The sequence below is a fragment of the Zosterops lateralis genome, assembly GCF_965231275.1.
Source record: "Zosterops lateralis genome assembly, chromosome: 20".
NCBI classification, from domain to species: Eukaryota; Metazoa; Chordata; class Aves; order Passeriformes; family Zosteropidae; genus Zosterops; species Zosterops lateralis.
The window spans coordinates 3,512,208-3,531,662 of record NC_139780.1 but is presented as its reverse complement, the minus strand read 5'-3'; the positions used below and the strand labels follow the sequence as shown (position 1 = coordinate 3,531,662).

The 19,455-nt window shown below is 50.1% G+C and overlaps 1 protein-coding gene across 1 annotated transcript in view; it reads left to right on the top strand.

Annotated features, from left to right (window-relative positions):
* The window catches only part of ASTN2 (astrotactin 2), a 281,232-nt gene that overhangs the window by 36,821 nt on the left and 224,956 nt on the right, over nt 1–19,455 (top strand). Inside the window, exons 3-4 of the mRNA XM_083875651.1 lie at nt 1,826–2,213; nt 17,505–17,654. Coding sequence (XP_083731777.1) covers nt 1,826–2,213; nt 17,505–17,654 — 538 coding nt within the window. The remainder of the gene's footprint in view (nt 1–1,825; nt 2,214–17,504; nt 17,655–19,455) is intronic.

Below are 19,455 nucleotides of genomic sequence, written 5' to 3'. Positions count from 1 at the left end.
TGGACAGTGACACACCTTTCCTGATGGTGCAAATTGGGGAACTCAAACTGAGCAGTGTCCTGAACCCCTGAGTCCTGTATCTGTTAGGAACAATTTGTGGGAGAGGAGGGGATCCTGATGTGGGGGATGCTGGGCTGGGCCCCTCCTGTGGCAGATTGTGAGGCAGGGAAATGTCTCTCCTCTGCTCCAGCTCCTGAGGCCTCTCCTGAAGCCACTCATCCTGTGAGCTGTGGCACTAGATGGACACAAAGTGAAGGACACTCATGCAGTCAGTTGTCAGAGCAAAAAGAGGGAAAGGTTTAATTTTTACTTGGGTTTATGTAGATTTTGGACAATGACCAGGGATTGGACAAATGAGGTTGACACCTCTCCAACCACACTGGTCAAACTAGAAGTCCATCAGTTGTCCCTCCTCCAGAGAGGAATGCAAACAGGAAGAACAGTTTCCAAAACATCACTTCTGTTTACCTAAAAGTCCTTGAGAAACTCCACTACAAAAATGCAAACATCAGAAGGCTGAAAAATATCAGGGCAACATGAGCTGCACTTTCCAGTGCCACCTCCTTACAGCTGCTCCTGTTTTGGAGTCAGAGCCATGCTCTGGGTGATTCCTGGTGCTTGGTGTGGAATGCAGAGAGAATATTTTCACGCCTCTGCTTTGCTGTAGAGCTGGTGCAGCTCTGGGCTGTGGCATCCCAGGTGCCCAAGTAACGCCTGCCCTGCCCTGGCTGTTCCTGTCATGCTGCAAAGCCCTGGTCACTCGTGCTGCTCCTGATTTACATGCCCTGCCTTGCTTGTCTGCCACGGGATAGAATTGCTCTGATGCTGCAGAGATTAAGAGGCTGGGAGCTGGCACAGGCACAGCTCTTGTGTGTGTAGGGATGAATTTAACTTCCAGAGCAGCCAGAGGCAGGGCTGGCTCCCTTTGGTACTCCCTAGCCAGGCTCTCTTGAGAGGATGTGCTACTTCCATGTACATACAGATATTTGGAAGGTTTATTTATTTTTGTTAAAGATTTTTATTTTTAATGTTAAAATTGTTGAGAGCTGTATTGAATAAAATTGGGAGGAGGGGAAAGACAAGAGCTTAGTAGAGAAGGTCTGGGTCTGGAATATGTTGTGCTGTGCCCCCAGGTGTGCAGTTGATCTTGAAACCACAGGGAAATCAGACCAGAAATGCTGGAGCTGGGGTAATCATGCCTTGGGGTAACGATGCCTTGGGAACATTGCCTGTGAGGGGCCATTTGTTGCACCATCATTTTTGGGAAATGTGTGTCTCTGCTAAGGCTTTATTGCTCCTGGGTAATGGTTGGGTTGTTTTGATGAGTTTTTTTTTCTCCTGAGTGGTGGGATGTGATCATCCCCATTCCCCATGCACAGGAGGCCTGGGGGCCCCAAGGAGTGAGAAGGAAAGAAAAAGTCCTGGGAGAATAGTGGGAGCTGAGCTGGGGGTGTCACTGTGCCATTGCCAGCTGAAGGCACCTCTGGCATCCTCATCCACCTGTCCATGACCTCACACCTGAGCAGTGGGTGCTCCATGAATCCACCTGTGTGTGGTTCAGAGGGTGTTGATGGATGGCTGCTCTGGGGGTTCACTCAGAGGGTGGTGAAGGACTGGAACAGATTGTCCAGAGAAAGTTGTGGGTGGAAGTGTTCGAGTTTGGATGGGATGAGAAGCAACCTAGCTCAGGTGGAAGAGGATGGAACAAGATGGGCTTTAACCTCTCATCCACCCATCAATCTGTGTTTCTCTGGACACTGCAGCACCCCATCACCCCTCCCTGCTCCCTCTGCCCTCCTGACACCTCCCATTTCTCTCCCTGCAGGGCGGGCTGATCGCGCTGCTGCTGCTGCTGCTGGTGTTCATGGTGGCCCTGTACGCCCAGCGCCGCTGGCACAAGCGCCGCCGCATCCCGCAGAAGAGCGCCAGCACCGAGGCCACCCACGAGATCCACTACATCCCCTCGGTGCTGCTGGGCCCCCAGGCCCGGGAGAGCTTCCGAAACTCGCGCCTGCAGGCCCACCACAACTCTGTCATCGGGGTGCCCATCCGAGAGACCCCCATCCTGGATGACTACGAGGATGAGGAGGAGGAGGAGACGCCGCGGAGGGCAGAGCCCGGTGCCAGGGAGGATGAATTTGGCAGCCAAGTGACCAGGACTCTGGAGAGCCTGGGCAGGGGCGGGGAGGAGAAACCTGACTACGAGAAGAAAGGTTTGTGGCTTTTCCTCTCTCTCTCTCTCTCTCTCCTCTGCTGGGGAGCGGCGTGTTCCCCGGGGTATTTCGGCTAACGCACACTTGATTGCGTGCGTTTCCAAAGTCTGTCTCTCAGAAGCTGTTACACCCACCTCTGCTTATTGAAACGTTATTATGAGCCATTTAATATTGTTCACCTGCAATGCACAGTAAAATGCATTTGAATAAACAAAAGCAAAGCACGTTAGTGCTGTGAGTGACTCCAGCAGGAGCAAGGAAGGGATGTTCTGGCTTGCTCTGTGCAGGGAAGGGGTCGTGGGGTGGTGCTGAACTATCCTTCCCTCCTTGTGTGGTCTTCCCAGACAAAGTAACAAGGATGAGGACAGGGACTTCTTTTGGCTCCATGGAGGAGCCAGGGGTAGCCTAGGTGGTGCAGTGTGTCTGGAAAGCAGCTCCCTGCCCTTGTGATGCTCATAAGTGGTGGCTGGGGTTGTGTTTCTTCCACCCTTAAAATACTCCTTCCCCTTTCAAACAAGGCTGTGATCATGGTGATGGGTATTGTGGCTCAAACAGATTTGGAGGTGCCCAGGGATCAATGTGCCATCCTGGAGTGCTGCTCTGAGCATCCCTCTTGGCATCCCTTGGAGTGTCTGGCTGTTACCAGCCCATGAGGGTAAGAGATGTTTCCTCAACCCTCTGCTCAGTGAGAATGAACAAATGAAAGCCTTCATACATTGTAACCGAGCTACCTTCTTTCTTCTTTCATATTCTCTTCTTTGTTTTGCTTTTCTATAAATTATTTAGAGTTGTGTGAGTGGGGAAGACAGCAGTAACTGCATTTCAGTGCTCTTCAAAACAAAATAGGAAACGAGATCCAGAGCAGAATATTAAACTAACAAAGGGCTTCAGGAACTGGCAGTAACAAACACAGACTGAACTCCCTGCCCCAAGCTGGAAGTTGCCTGTAGGATACCTGGGCTGGGAGAGATGTTCCCAAATGCTCCCACCAGCTCTGCTTGTGATGCTGTCAGTCTTTGAGCCTTGGATCGAGGTTTGTGCCTTGCCTAGTCTGATCCTTCCAGACTGTGCCAGTTCACCATATGTTTCCTCCCAGATGGGCACTTTTCCCTCTTGGATGAGGCTCTGCTCAAGGAGCCAAGCTATGGTTTGTGCTACTTACTCTTCTCTGCTGAAGCTGCTTAGAGCCTGGCTTGCCCAGGATGAGGTGGTTGTGGTTCAGATCCAGGGTTTCTAGACTGCAGCTATAAATATATGTGCTGTGGGCTTTCCACTCTGACCTGGTGGCACATCCAGGGGAAATGTGGTGATTCAGACATGCTTTTCCCCAGTGCTTTGGCCTGCACATGAGCAGTGGTCACAGCTGGATTCCTGTGGGGATGGGACATGTGGGGTGGAGAAGCTGCAGCTGGTGTGAGCCGACACCAGGTACCTGGAGATCCCCAGGGACTGGAAGCCATTTCTGCTCAGGCATGGCTTTGCAGCAGGATTGAAGGTGGGTGCATTAAGGGACAGGCAGCTGGAGTGTGGCTGCAGTGCCACAATGAGATCAGCCTTCCCTTGGTGCCCGGCTGGCACTGCCAGGTCTCATTGTGGGCACTGGGGATGGATGTGGATGTGCCTGCCTCCCAGGGAACCCACCAGCTCCCAAGGGAAAAGCTCTCCTGGCTGCTCCTGCTGTGCTGCCTTGTGATAAGACATCAGCTGGGACTTGTCAGCGGGCTCCAAGCGGTATCATCGCAGGGCTGTCAGCAGAGGCTCTTTCAAGTGTCACTTCCCAGCATTAATTACCAGGGATGGCAATTCCAGTGGAGATGGAGCAGTTCTGCTCACCCTGCACCTGCCTGTGCTGCAGCTTCCCCCCTGTGCTGGGCCCTGATGGAGTTGCAGGTGCTGGGTTGTGCCCTTCCCATCACCGGGGATTTGCTTGGTGTCTGTTGGGTCAATTCTCTTTTCTATGAGGAAGACTTTGGGGTTTTTATTATTCACCACTCCTGGATGTATCTGGTCCTGGAATCAGGCAGGGAATTGCTCCGGATGGCTCTGCTCCCTCCAGTCCCTGCCCAGGAGGCCTGAGCAGCACAAATATTTTGCAGATCACGGCTCAGCGAGCCAAACTTTCCTCCCCAGCTCAGGCAGCAATGTGGATGGGAGGGATGCTCCCGTGTGGTGCCAGAGCATCTGAAGTGAATCCCAGCACAAACAAAACGCAGGAGTCATGTGCTGAATAATGACATCTAGCAACAAGCGTGTCTGAGTGATAAAGTTAATGAAATTACAGGTTCTGACCTGATACCAGGCTCTGCTGTGGGGAGATAAACAGCAGGGCAAAGATGAGATGTTTATTTCTCCCTAGCTGCAGTTGTAATCTGGATGCGCTGTGCAGAGCCATTAACGTTATTACTGTTATGCAAAATCATTTTTGACTTGGGGGAAAAAAAAAAAAAAAGGAGCAGAGAAAGAAAAATCTCCCAACTGCCTAGAAAATGTAAAGCTGACAAAATTAGAATTGCAGCAGGAGCACAAGCTGACCTGGTGACATTGCACAGAGCCCAGATGAATTTAGACAGAAGAAAATCCGAGGCAGTTTAGGAAAAAAAGTAGTCTTTTTTTTTTTTTTTTTTTTTTTTTTTTTTTTTTTTAATAATAAAATGAAATGGAGCAAGGCAGGAGGCAATAGCCAGGCTGTCCTAATTATCCAGAAGGATCCCTTGAGCTGGGGTGGAGAGGGGACTTCTCTGCCTCTCGTGGGTTTGGGTTCTCTTTGGCAGTTAAAAGGTCTCTAGGGATTTGTGGGTGTGTGTGGTGCCAAGTGAGGTCTGCTGGTGTGGGGTGCAGTTTCTGGGGTCTTGGTCTTTGCTGGGGAGACCCTCCCTGTCTGAGCTCTGCTGTGCACATGGGGTTCAGTGATTATGGGAACTGGGGTAGATTTGTGCAGGTGTTGTCACTTCCTCACCACCTCTGTCCTCACCTCACTGTGGAGTGTCCAGTCCATGCTCCTCCTGAGTTCTGCTCTCCTGCTTTTCCCAAGCAGATGGTCTCAAGCTCCATCCCTGTGGGAATTCCTCACTTGCTTTTCTCTTTTAATGTACTCTCATTCTCAGTGACACAGCTTCAGCTACAGCAGCAGGAGCCCTTTGCTTTTGTCCACCAAGTCCTGTTTGAGGGGCTTTGTGCCCCAGTGCATTGCAGGTGGCACTGCTGCATCCCTGTCTGGGATGCACTGGACACACAGTGATGGAGTTGGTAAATGAAGGTAAAGTCCAACCTCAGTATGGGATTGCCCACAAGTTCCTCAGAAAGATTTTGCCAAACCAAGTCTCCTGAGGATCAGCGAGAAACAGAACTTCTGCCTGGTGAAAACTGAGGAGAAAGCAGACTTGAAAATTGACTATCTGCAATTCCACTCCTGCAACAAAGAACCCATCTTTATTTCTCAGTTTCTTTCATGTTTGAAAAAAGAACATTTCAAGCAGGTCTTTGTGCTGGCTTCACAGGCTCTGCAGTCTGGGTATGGCCTCCAAGTCTAGACAGGAGACAGGACTTATTACTGATGGTTCCAATGATTAATACCATGGGCATATCAAAGGTGTGGTTGTGCACTCATCTCGAATTCCTCTCCTGGACTCACTTCTCCCCTGCTGTGTTGGCTCAGGTAAACTTCTGAAGTTTCTCTTACTTAATCCATGGATGCTTTTCTCAGTAGTGGTAGTGAGATGCTTCTGAGCATTCCTAAAAGATGGTCTGGCTCCTAGAGTGCACCTGGAGGTATGGATCCAGCTCCACTCTCCCACTGGCTGCTCTGGTAACCCTGGTCATGTCATTTAATAGTCCAGTTCTTATCTAGGGGTTGGAGAGGGAGCCAAGCCAGACAGCAGGCAGGGCAGCATGAGGAAATAATGATAACTGCTGATGTCAGGGCTCGTGGTCTCCCCGCCCTCCCAGCCAAGCTGCTCTGGGTGCTGCAGTCCAGGGGAACTGTGGGAGAAGGGATTTAGGCAGAGGAGACAATGGCTTTGAGGTAACAGCAAAAAGCAGGGGAAGGGTCCTGATGATGCCAAGAGGGAGCTTCCTCTGCCCCCCATCAGCACTGGAGTAGCCGTTCTGGGGGCCACATCTCAGTATTGTTTTCCCTCCCAGTGGAGACAGCTCTGGGAAGAGGTAAGACAGTGCTCTGGCTGGAGGGCAGGATGTTGGGGCTGTGGAAAGGGACATTTTGGAGGTTGAGCTGTGCAAGAAGAGGGCAGGTAGTTAATCTGTTCCCTAGAGCTGCCATCCATTACAAATACCTGAGCTCTGCAGCGTATTGGAGATGAGATTTAGAGATGGGTGTGAGTTTGGGGTGACACCCTCACAATGTACAGGTGATGGTGCTGCTCTCCACACTGGAGAAGGGAGAGCACTCAGGCAACAGGAACTGGATGTCTGCCCTGATAAGGATGTCCCTGAAGTGACAGCCTGGTGTCCCTGCAGGGACACTGGTGCCTGGCTGTGCCACCCCTGGTGCCCCTCCTGGGGCTGGGAGCCACTGTCTGCTGTTGGCTCGGGGAGTCAGATGCAGTTCCACCCTGATTCCCAGCATTAACCAGAGGCTTTCTGAGCATTTAATAAATAAAGTGATGGCTTAACGTTTTCTGGGGCTGGAGAGTAAAATGGGACACATCAGGGCAGCATCTGATGTGTCTTGGGGCTCTTCTTTCCAGTGACCTGATGGGATCGTGACCCTCTTTGTACGTGATCAGCTTTTCCCAGCTCTAATCCCAGCCAAGTCTTTCCGTAATTTATAGGGAACTTTGAAAATGTATATTCTCATAGCCTGCCAGTGAAAAGTGGGGTTTTTTTTTGCAGTTCTCCAGTCCTGTCTGAAAAAAAAGCTTCAAGTTTCAGCTTTAAAGATATGAAGGGAAAAAAAAAAAAATGGGGCTCAACAGGGCAGGATTTGGCTCCTAATTCAGGGAAGCACTTCCAGACATGCTTAGGTAGTGTCTCTAGTTAATAGAGACGTTTAAGATGTTTTCAAGCCCAGCATGCTCAATTGTAACTGAATTGAATGCATTAAGGAGGGGAACGAGAGCCCCAGTCACAGAGGTTACACCAGATGTGCCATTGGGTCTTTGGCTCTGTGGTGATGCAAGCTCAGGCTTCAGTGTGGGTTTGAAAATGTCCTGGCCTGCCAGGGAAAAGCTGTGCTTTGCAGAGATAAACACAGTCATAATTAATATATCAATATATTAATACATTAACTGCCTTTGGAGATCTCAGTGGAGAGGAGCCAGGCTGGAGCTTTAGGTTTGTTTTAAACATCCCATTGAAATGGTTACCTCCACCCCAAATCTGGGTTGTCCCCACAGTGTGGGGGGAGGGAATGGTGCTGCTGTGGGACAAGGTCCCCCTCCCTCACACCCCCAAGAAAGTGGATCAAAGCAGCATCACAGATGTGTGGGAGCACGCTCAGGTCATCTCCCCCACAGGATCCATATCCAACATACTCCTGCCTCTAGGAAAGGCTGAGAAGGGACAGAAAAGCTCCTGGGGTTTGGGGGTTTCCTCTGGTCCTGCAGCCCCCAGCTCATGAGATTTGTGGCCCATGCTTTAATGACTAATTAAGGTTTAAACACCTCAGGTCAGCCAGGGTTCTTCCAGGCCCATGGCAGCTGTTGCTGTGGAGAAGAGGCTGGTGGCGTGGGCTCCTGATAAGTTTTACTGGTTTTCTCCCCTCTCTTTGCTACAACCTGCTCATTAATTTTGTGAGACAGAGGAGGGAAGGAACAGTTGGAAAAGCGGCTTTGAATGGTGCCACAGGGACTGGAACAGAAACAGGGTGGTTTATTATGCCAGCATTTTGCTGAGCATCCTGAAGAGGTGCTGGATTTGTGAAGAGCTGCTGCTTTGCAAGGCTTGGACTGGTCTCACCCTCACATTCCACAACATCCCAAGTTGAAGAAATACCCTTGGTTTTCCCCTCTTCCAGCCACAGCTGGGTGACTTCTGGCTCCTCAAGTCAACAGCAGCTCTTGAATGAGGATTTTACTGGAGTTTTGTGGGGCTGCAGATGCCCAGTGGGGATGTCATGGCAGTTTCATGTGCAGGAGTCCTGATTCCCCAGGTGTCCAAAGTGTTTTCCATCCAGGCGAAATCACAAGCTCACAGAAGATAAGCTGTGAAGTGTTGGCTGTCCAAGGAAAACAAGCCATCAGGAACTATATTTATATAAATGCCAGGCACACATTGTTCATCACTTTGTGCATCACTATGAATGTTTGATAAAGCACTACATTATTTAAAGGTGTAGCTGGGCTGTGGGACAGTTGTTGACCAGGATTAGCTTCAAAATGACTTTTTTTTTCCTCTCTTTTATTTTTTTCTTCCCCTGATGGAAAATCTAAAAAAAAAAAAATAATATGATGGTTGTTTACTTGCCTTGGGGGATCTCAGGTGTCCTTGCCTCTGCAGACTTTCTTGGCTGGGTTGCATCTTGTGTGCAATGCAGAGGACCTGGGAGAGCATCAGCTCTGACTGGAGCTGTCACAGAATCCTGGAATGGTTTGGGTTGAAAGGAAACTAGAAAACCATCTGCTTCCAACTCCCTGCCATGGGCAGGGACATCTTCCACTAGACCAGGTTGCTCCAGGCTCTGTCCAATCTCGCCATGGACGCTTCCAGGGGTGGTGCTTCCATGGTATCAGCATGGAGTGAAAACCTGCCACTGGTTTCTGAAGTCAGACTGATCAGAAGAGGTTGTGGGATGAAGGAGAACAATCCCACAATGTTCCCCATTTCTGCTGGAAGTATATAGCTGCTGGTTAGGACTCAGCCCTTGGGATGTGCGGCTCAGAGCCTCTGGATCTGTCACCTGAGCAAGTGATGGGTTTGTCTCAGACCACAATACTCAGCCCTTTTTTTCCTTGGCTTTTAGTGGCATTGTAGCTCCACCAGTCGGCATGTGGAGATTTTTCCCCATCATTTCATCCCAGACTTGTGTTTTTTTATGGGGAAGGGAGCAGGGAGGGCAGCTGCAGCACCAACTCTTCACTCTGTTTGCGTGTCCTCTTCCCATCGGTTGTGTTTTACCTGGCTACAGCACCGAGACAGTTTTGTCAGCTTGCTCCTAAGGAAGATGGATTGAGGCTAGGCACCTGTGCTCATACTGGGTCTGCAGGCACCTTCCAGCCCCATTTATCATTAGGCACTGACCTCCCTGAAGGACCAGTGGGAGAGGAAACTTATTAACAAGGTGCTTCAAATCAATCCTTTCTGACGGCCCCGTTGAGTTACGGCGTTTGCTGCAGTTCTCCCACTGGGTCCTGTGAGTGTGGCAGTGCTCAGCCTCTCTTCTTTACCTATGTGGCTTGGAATAGGTTTGGTTTTGATATCCTGGGTTTTCTGGTTGTTCCCAGGTCTTCTCCTGAGCCAACCAACCAGCTCTCTCAGCTCATTCTCTCCTGCCTGCTGCCTTTACCCATGTATTGCCCAGTGCAGGAGGTTGCTGGTCCTTTTGGTGCTGCTTTTGGAGCTGAAGCTCCTGACCACACTGAGAGATTTTGGTAGTTTGTCCTTCTCCTCTGGGCTGGCATTGCTCCCTCATTCATCCTGGCACGTGGTGCTGCACTGTCAGTACTGTGAAAAATGTCACCTTGTCCACTGGGCAGAGGAAATGTATTTTCTAACTAAAAAGTTTATTCTGCTGAGCACAGAGCTGGGTCGTGTTGGAGACTGGAGAGGGGCCACTGTGCCACATTTCCCACCCATATTGGCCATCTGTGGCTGTTCCTGGAGCCCTGTCCTGCCCACTCCCATCCTTTGGGGTTCTGGCACTTGCTCACACTCCCTTGACAGATACCAAAGTGCTGCTGCTGCCGCCAGGTTTGTCCCCAAGCAGTTGCTCCTCAGACAGATGGAGTGGGAATTTTTCCTGCCCTTGGTGAGTTCCTGCCCCAGCTGGCTCCATGGGCAGTGTCTCCTCTGGCTCTGCAGAGCTGCAGGAGCTGAGTGGTGGAGAGAGGGAGCTGGAGGTCAGCACTGTGCGCTCGAGACAGTTTTTCTCCTCCACGCAACATTAGCCCAGACTGTTCCATGTGCCCATTAGCACCAAATCGGGAAGCTTCCTCCAGAGTGTTCTTATTTAACTTTTCAATTATTTGATAACTTGAGGAGCATTAGCTGATACCGAGGGTCTGCCCATCTTCCCTCATCCTCTCTGCTCGCTGCCTAAGCAAAAAAAGTTATGATGTCTCATAAAAAAACCCTAAGTTAAGGGGTTTATTAGAGCTGAGGAAATGGGAAATGGAGTCTGTGTTGGACTGGACCTCCTCGGTGCTGGGACAGAGGGAGATGGGGCAGCATCCCACCTGCAAAGGTTTTTCCTTGCAGGACAAATGGGATAAAGAAATAAATGCCCTGTACATGTGAGGGAAGGATGTGCTAGAAAGTCTTTGCTCAGGGGAAGACCTGAGGGTTTCCTGGGCAGAGACAGTTCCTGGGAAGGAGCAGCTGGAACAGCCCCAGGAGTGCAGGGACCCATCAGCTTTTGGGAGATGCTCTCCAGGCAGAGGTGTGTGGCAGAGGTAGGACTGTCAGACCACGGCTCTTCAGCATTTGATCTTTCCTAATACGTTTATAATTACATTGCATTACCCTAATTACCAACAGGAGAAGTGGGGGGAGCCGGGGAGGGGGAAGGGAGGGAGCTGGAAGAGGCAGGGAAAGCTCAGGGTGACAAGTAACTCACAGCCTCCATCCGCAGGGCCGCGGCCGCGGTTCGAGTTGGAAATTATGCCATTAATACGATGCTTATTCATTTCCCATCGTAAAAAAAAATAAAAAAAATGGAAGCGCATTCCGAACGAAATTAACATTCCGTGACATTTTCCGGTAAACGGTGAGTTTGCACACATGAGTGGAGGCAATTAGCTGGGAAGCGACGGAGCGCCGTGACTGGAGAGAGGATAAGGAAGGGTCAGGGCAGCCGGTGCTGGGTGGGTGCTGCCCTGGGCTCCAGCTCTGCCCAGCCCTTCCCAGGGGGATGTGGGTCCTGCCCGTTCCTGCCCACCCAGCTGCAGTCAGCATGGGAGCTGCAGATGTTCTCTCCTGCTCTCTGCAGATGGGGGAAATGGCAAAGCTTGGTGATAAAGGTGTAAAGAAAAGAGTAGGTGTGTGTCCCAGAAGGGTTTTGGTGATGCCTTAAGCTTTAGCTTTCATATTTTCAGATTCTGTGCTGCCTAGGGATGTAGTTCTGAGTCTCATATTGTCAGTCAGCTCTCTTTACAGAATTGGGGGACAAAACAAATCCTTTCTCTGCTGAGAACCAAGGACAACTTCCAGGCCCAAAAGCACAAACAACAGTGGACTGAAGGGAGGGACAAGAAGGATGAGACCTCACAACCTGAAGCTGTAATTGGACAATTAAACCCCAATATGCAAATGGACCAAAACTGATAAAAACATAAGATCTCATGACCGGTCAGCCATTTGTGTGTGGCTATTTGTAGTGGACTCTGGGTGCAGCCTTGGCCAGGCTCCTGTCCTACCCAAGGTGGATCCTGAAGGCCTTTCAATAAATACCTATTTTATTCTCTAGCTCTGTCCAGTGTGTGTTTCAGGTCAGCCTTCCAAGGCACCATTGGGGTGCCCTGGAGTCCCTGTCCCCACTGCAGGATGTTGTTTTCCATCCCCCTCCCACTTCACACCAGCCTTTCCCGGCATCCCCTTTCCCGTCACGCTCCTAAAGCTTTATTAGAACCCAATGGAGACTTTTTTCCCAGATTTGTTAAACTACTGAAAACTTCTGATCCTATCAGGACTTTTTTTTTTTCCCCTGCCTCGTACCAGATAAGGGCTGTGCTGGCTCCGAGCCCGGAGCTGAGGGTGGTGGAGAACGGGGTAGGGAAGCAGTCATCTCATGAATATATGAAGGAGGAAAGTACATTTGTTCAGTTTCCTTCAAAGGAGACATCTTGAATAAAACTTTATCTCTTCTTCTGCTTCCCTCCCCCTCCAATTTGCAATTGAAATCAGACTTTTGCGTATAAAGATCTATTTTTATAGTGACAGATTTATTAATGTATATAATAATCTATTAATGTATTAATAGCTGTGTATTAATAGCTACGTATTAATAGCTGTGCTAAAAAAAAAATGTACACAGCCTCTATTTTAAAACTCAACAAAAAGGGCCAGGAGAGAGAAGAAAGAAAAAGTCGACATGGAATACAAGGCTGTTTTTAAAATGCTCCTGGGTTCCTTTCTCTCCCTCTTGCTGTGTGTGAGAACCCCATTTTGTAAAAGAGCGTTTTGGATATCCTCCTTCATCCTCGCTTTTGATGTTTTTTTTAATATATCCATATATAGAGAGAGTTATATACATTTAAATAAAAAAATAGATATGGAGATATATTTATATATATGCATTTAAATAAAACAGATATATATGTCCTGAGTTGGCTGTGGAATGCAACCAGCAGCTTCCCTGCATTTCTTGGACAGAGTGGCTGCATGTGGCACTGCTGGGAAGTCAGGGGACCAAAGGGAACAGGCTCTCCTGCTTGAGAGAGGTTTGGTGGGTGGAGAAGCACAGAGAGAGGTGAAATTCCCACTGTTTCTCCTGCCTTTGCCATATTCCCCGTGCTCTGTGGCAGGATGTTGCTCTCTGGATGTGTTTTGCTCTGAGTACGTGCGGAGCTGTTGTACAAATCTCTCCCACTGTCATCACATCAGCATCAGTGTAATTACCTAATTTTATGCTACTAAAGCTCCGTGCTTTGTGGAGCCGGGTACTTTCAGGGTGGCACTGTTGAAAATCAGTCCACATCCCACTCTCAGAACAAACACCGTTAGTTATTTCATGCTTCGAAAAGCAACAAACACCCATTATTTAGAGCTGGTGAGAAATCAGGGCCTCCACCATGTGGAAAACTTCCAGTATTGTGAAATTTATGCTTGTTCCAAAATAGGATCGGAAAGTCAATTTCTTGAAATACTTTGTAGAACAGAAATTTCTAAAATATTGATCCAGGAACATCAAAATGAGCTTGCTGAATATCAGGAGGTTGATTTGGAGGAAACAATTATAACATTATTAAACTGGCACGTTCCTGGTGTTCCCGTGGAGTGTTAGGGACGTGATGATGTATTAGACCTTTAGAGCCCATGTCAGTGGTTCCCAGGAGAGTCCCCTGCCCTGTGCCTAGAAAAAGCAGATTATTTGAAAAATACTGGAAATAGTCAGTGAAAAGGCAGGAGAGTCTTTGTGAAGAGCCAGTGTTTGAGGTGAGGGGGCTGCATCCTCCACGTGACCATGCAGGTCAGGAGGTAAAAAGCCCACTGACCTTGGCTTCTGATTGCACCCAAACTTTTTCCATTTAATCCTTGATTGAGTTTGTCTTGTTGCAAAATGTCCAGCCGAGCAGCCCTTGAGATGCTCTGGAGTTATTCCTCTCCCTGAAACTCCAGGAGCATTGTGGCCACTGTTAATACTGAGGGATCGATAACTTGCCCTCTGACAGCCAGAAATCAAAGAGAGGAATGGGAAAACCAGATGCTTAAAAACCTGTATTTTATAAAAATATGTTTTAGTCCATACCTAGCAGGGGAAGCTGTGATAGAAGCTGCTGTTGCCTCGCCAGTCCTGCTCCTGCAGGTGTGGGAGTGCAGGTGTGAGAGCAGAGCAGGGATCATTGTGGCTCCAGAAAAAGAACCTTTAAGCCACACACCAAAGACTTTGAGGCTTGGGGAAGCTGGCACCTTTACAGACCTTAAATCTCACTGTCCTGTTTTAATAAGATGCAAAACCCAAGCTGTAGGACTACCCAGCTCTCCCACCACCCTATGGCACCACGAGGTTTGAGCCTGGCTTGGGGAGAAGCTGCTCCTCTTGGGGTCCTCAAGGCCATGTCTGAAGACTAAAACACCTCAGCAAATCTGAGAGCTTTTTTCTGGTATCTATGGGGTATTTTCATCACTCCCTGGGAACAGGTTGCATAGTCAGCAGGGTTTTGTAGTGCCTTGAGAATGTCTTGGAATAGTGGAGACAACACCCAAGTGCAGCTGGTGGGGGCTCACAAATAGTTCACCTCTCAAACAGAGTTTGTGGGTGTCTGCACTGATCCAAGCCTGGGACTCTGAGATGGGGAATCCCTCCTGGGATGGTGAGATCCCACCTGTGGCATGTGCCCAGAACAACCCCCCGTACCCATCCTGTGTGCCTGGGAGGGTGCAGCTCTCCTGACTGTGCTGGAATGAATGCTGCTGCTTCCCATCTCCATTGCAGTGTATTTTTACCCAAACATTGCTCATATTGTTCAGCTGATGACTACTTTTTTTTGTTGTTGTTGTTGTTGTAATTTTTAAGCCAAACAACATATTTCCCCTCTGCAATTTGTGCCAGCAAAAAGGAAGGAGGAGAGAATGGCTCTGGGTAGGAATTGTTTTGTGGGAGACGTGCAAACAAACAGGGGAGCCATAAGGAGAGCAGATCTCTTTTCAAATAGAATATGAGGGTGGACAGGAGGGAGGTGTTCGTCAGGGATGTGTGCTGTGCTTTGCAAAGGTAGGGTGACCTTCAGCTGTGTCCTTAAAGTGCTGCCAGAAAGGGAAGCTGATTTTGTGGGGGCTGGAGAGCCTCGTGATTCCTCTGCTCCTGGGGGGAGATGGAGATCACAGCCTCGTGCCAAACCTCAGGGTGGATCTCACCACCTCTGCCAGCCTGGAGAATCTCTCAGCGCGGTGACGAAGATGTGAGCTCAGGAGCCTGGGTCTCCTGGAAAAGTGGGGAGGGGAGAGAAGGCGTTTGGCAAGCTCTGCTCGAGGGGAGGACAGTCCTGCTGCCTCTGAAATGTGTCGTGTTCAGGCAGCGCCGGGAGGAGCTGCTGCCTGGGCACTGCTGACGTGGCTGTGTCGTGCCAGGGAGCAGCGAGTGGGTGCTGTGGAGGTGCCAGGAGCTGCTGGCTGAGCCCGTGTTTGGCACAGGCAGTGCAGGGGGGACTTGCAGGGTGGTGTAGAGTTGAGTAGTTCGGCTGGAAGTGATCTACAAGGATCATCTAATCCAACTGCCTAACCAATTCAGGGCTGGCCTGCAGTTAAAGCAAATTATTAAGGCCACTGTCTACCCCACAGTAATGCTTCTTCCCATCCTTTTCTGGGAGTTAGAACCTCCAAGGGCTGCTGTGGGGACCAGAGGTCAGTTTGGTTTGCATTTGACTGTCTCTCTCATGGATGTGATGAACAGCCCCAGCGAGTGCTGTCTCATTCTGTTATGGTGCAGTGGTCTCTTCTCTCTCCCTTTTGGCACTGCTGGCAGTGCATGAAGGGCTCTCTCTTCATCCTTCACCCCTCATACTCACACAGTTGAAGCTCTGCTGTCTTTCATTTGTCACTAAAGGTTTTTTCTATGCTGCCCACCCATGCCAAACTCTGCCTGCTGAGATCGTGTCAACAATGGTCTTTTCTCATTTCTCATTTTCCCTCCTTTCCCTTTTATTCCTTTTACCTTTTTTTTCCCCCTTCTTTTCTTCTTATTTTCTTCCTCTGCTTTACTTTTCTCTCCTCTTTCTTGCTGCCCTTTCCCATTTCCTTTGTCCAGACCCCTGAGCTCAGGAGCACAGAGAAGCCAAGGATGTGCTGGCACACCTGAGCCGTACAGAGCCGTGAGATGCACCAGCTCTTGGCTCCCAATTCCTGCAGTACTTGTAGCATCATCCCAAACAGTCAGTGGCCAAGGAGCCCCCCTTCCTCCCCTCTCTCCCCCTTGGTGTTTGCTCCTCTGACAGGTGTGGGAGCAGCTGCCTCAGGATGGCTGTGCCAGCGTGGTGGCCAGATGGGTACAGTCACCACGGTCCCATCAGCCAAGCTGGGGCTGTGTGACCTTGCTGCTCATTGAGGGCATGGTCCTCTCCTCCTCCTCCTCCTCCTCCTCCTCCTCCTGGCCTCCTTTTGGTAAATGAGCCTCAGCCATGCAAGCCACTCCAGGGCGCCCTGCTCCACCTCCACAAGTCCTGTATCACACAGCCCCAAGGTCTGGATAACTCTCCATCTGTTCATGGGGAGGCCCTGCCACATATTCCCCTGGCCAAGAGAGCTGCAGGGTTGGGCTTCCCCCTCTGAACACTGCAGCAGGATACTGTGCTGCCACAGCAGCCTTCCCTGGCACCTCAGGTGGGATGTGTGCTGTGGGATGGGGCTGGATGGTCCTTGGAGACCTTTCCCTGCTCTTGAGATATTTTTTCTTCATGTGATGCTGCCTGCTGGGACATCTGACACTGCAGGATTCAGCTGTGCCTGCTGTAAACGTTGGGGGCCTTGGGGAGCTCTGTCTTTGATGTGTGGTTCCTAGGGGAGCCTGGTACTGGAAAATTCAAAGATGTGACACAGCTGGTCCCTCAGCTGCCTCTTTTTCTGGAGCTTTCCTGAAACTGTTCTCAGTGTTGGCACTTAACTCAGGCAAGGGGTTGATCCTTGTTTCCCGTTGCCTGATGTGGCTGGATGGGTGCTCTCCCTCTGTCTCCCAGTATGGCAGCACAGGGCTGAGCCCTCCTGACCTGCTCTCTGTTTCTCCCTCTCCCGATGGGAAAGTTCAGAACCATCTTTGCAGCCCAGAGGGATATGAAAGCACCCTAGGGAGGCTGAGGACATCCCATCATCACCTCTGGGATTTAGGGAGAAGGAAGGGAACCTGCTCTGTGGCCTGGTGTGGCACTGGATGCTGAGGGCTCTCCGCTCCCTGCAGCATGGCTGGATGTTGGATGAGGGCATGACACTTCCAAGAGCACATGGAGGGGAGAGCAAGGAATAATCCAAAATGCTGGAAAACAGCGTGGAAAATGCAATTTCTGTAAACTTACAATGTTCTAGTATGGGTAAGATCTGAAAAGTGCTGGATGGGCCCCTGTGGGTAAAGTCGGAGGGTCTTGGCAGAGTGTCACAATAGGACATGAAATAAAGGTGCTTGACTTCAGTCAGGAGGCAGCAGAAATCAGAAGGTTTATTTACAATTCATTCAGCCCTTTTATAACACGCTGTGCAAAAGGCACGTTATTGGTCCATAGGGCTGACACCTCTCCATTGGCTCAGAAACAGAAATAGCAAACACCTGTTGTGATGAGAAAGGAACACTGTTTACACAAGGTTATTTTGGGAAAAACTGTTGAAAAGTTTCCCTTAGGAAGAGCTCAAGCTCAGAAAATATGTCCACAGCAGAGCTCCTGCCCAGGACTTGACTGCGGCTCACACAAGGAAAGGATTGTGGGGACAGGGTGGCCCAGCTGTTCTCTAACCACGGCCCCTTTGCTGGTGTTGCAGCTCCCGAGGTGACGCAGGAGACGGTGGAGTCGCTGATGCAGAAGTTCAAGGAGAGTTTCCGCACCAACACGCCGATCGAGATCGGGCAGCTGCAGCCCGCACTGCGCGGCACCTCCGTGGGCAGGCGGAAACGCCGCAGCCGCCCCCGAGGTAGGTTTTCAATGCAGGACATGAAAGGTCTGGATAACTCTCCATCTGTTCATGGAGAGGGCCCTGCCACACATTCTCCTGGCCAAGGGAGCTGCAGGGTTGGGCTTCCCCCTGTGAACACGGCAGCAGGAGGCTGAGCCACCCCAGTGTTATCACAGCATCCTTCCTCAGGTGGGATGTGTGCTGTGGGGATGGGGCTGGATGCTCCCTCAGGTGGGATGTGTGCTGTGGGGATGGGGCTGGATGCTCCCTCAGGTGGGATGTGTGCTGTGGGGATGGGGCTGGATGCTCCCTCAGGTGGGATGTGTGCTGTGGGGATGGGGCTGGATGCTCTTTGGAGACCTTTCCCTGCTCTGGATATATTTTTTCCTCATGTGATGCTGCCTGCTGGGGCATCTGACACTGCAGGATTCAGCTGTGCCTGCTGTAAACGTTGGGGGCCTTGGGGAGCTCTGTCTTTGATGTGTGGTTCCCAGGGGAGCCTGGTACTGGAAAATTCAAAGACGTGACACAGCTGGTCCCTCAGCTGCCTCTCTTTCTGGAGCTTTCCTGAAATTGTTCCCACTGTTGGCACTTAACTCAGGCAAGGGGTTGATCCTTGTTTTCCTGTTGCCTGGAGTGTCTGGATGGGTGCTCTCCCTCTGTCTCCCAGCACGGCAGCACTGGGTATGGGGATCCTCTCCCGAGTCCTCCTGATCTGCTCTCTCGTTCATCCTCTCCAAATATTTCAGAAGGCAAAGAGCACAGAAAAAAGGCTTTATTTTCTAATTCTCACTACCTTTTATAAGGTGTTCCCATACAGACTTTACATGGTTGGTGAATAGGAACGACACCTCTCTGATCCCATTGGTTAAACCAGAGAAACAGCAAAACACCACCTGGAGAAAGATTGTTCTGAGAAAGGAGAGTTGTTTGCCAAGATTGTTTTGAGAAGAAATTTTCTTGAGAATTTTTTCCTTGGGAAAAGGTTAGCAGCTGCTAGCAGGCTGAAATCTCTCAGACCCGGAAATATCAGGCCCACAGTAGGTGGCCACGGTACCTCAGGATTTTAGCTTTTGTGTTTTTAAAATCCTGTACTGCATTAGTGTATAACTCTAAGCTCCATAAATGTGTTAGCTGCTGCTTTCCCATTTTGGTCACACAAAACCAAAGGTCCAAGGGCATCCTACTGCCTCAGGCCCTGAAAGTATAAACATAAGTGAACTGGGGGAGAGCAAACTGGGGGTAATTGACTTCATTACCTGAAGCTGTAATTGGAAGATTAATCCCTGATATGTAAATGGACCAGACTTATAATTGTCTGAAAAACTCATGGCCATTTTCCATCTTGGGTGAAGCCCCTTGAAGGCTTTCGACTGCCCAAGGTGTATCTATTGAAGACCCTTAATAAATACCCATTTTTATTCTCTTAAACTGCTCTAGCTCTGTCCTAGGTAGCCACTCCAAGGCATCAGCCATGGCCAGGGAGCTTGGCTGGGGAGGAAGGTGGGACCTTCCTCACCCTCACTGCTGAGCCTGGGGACACCAGAGCTGCTCTGTGGTGGGGTCACAGAGGGACAAACCCCACACAGCATCCCCTGGGTGGGCTGGTGGAGGTGCCTGTGACTTGTGTCACACCATGTCCCCTCCAAGGGATTCTGCTGCAAGCTCAGAGTCCCTGTCAGCTGCCCCAGCTAAAACGTAGGGAATCACAGTGTTGAGTTTTAGTTTCATGAAGGGGTGAAATTCATTTTGGGTGTCATTCACATCATTGGGACATCCCTGCCTTCTGCTTTCCCGCTGCTTAGGGGCTTTAGGGGCT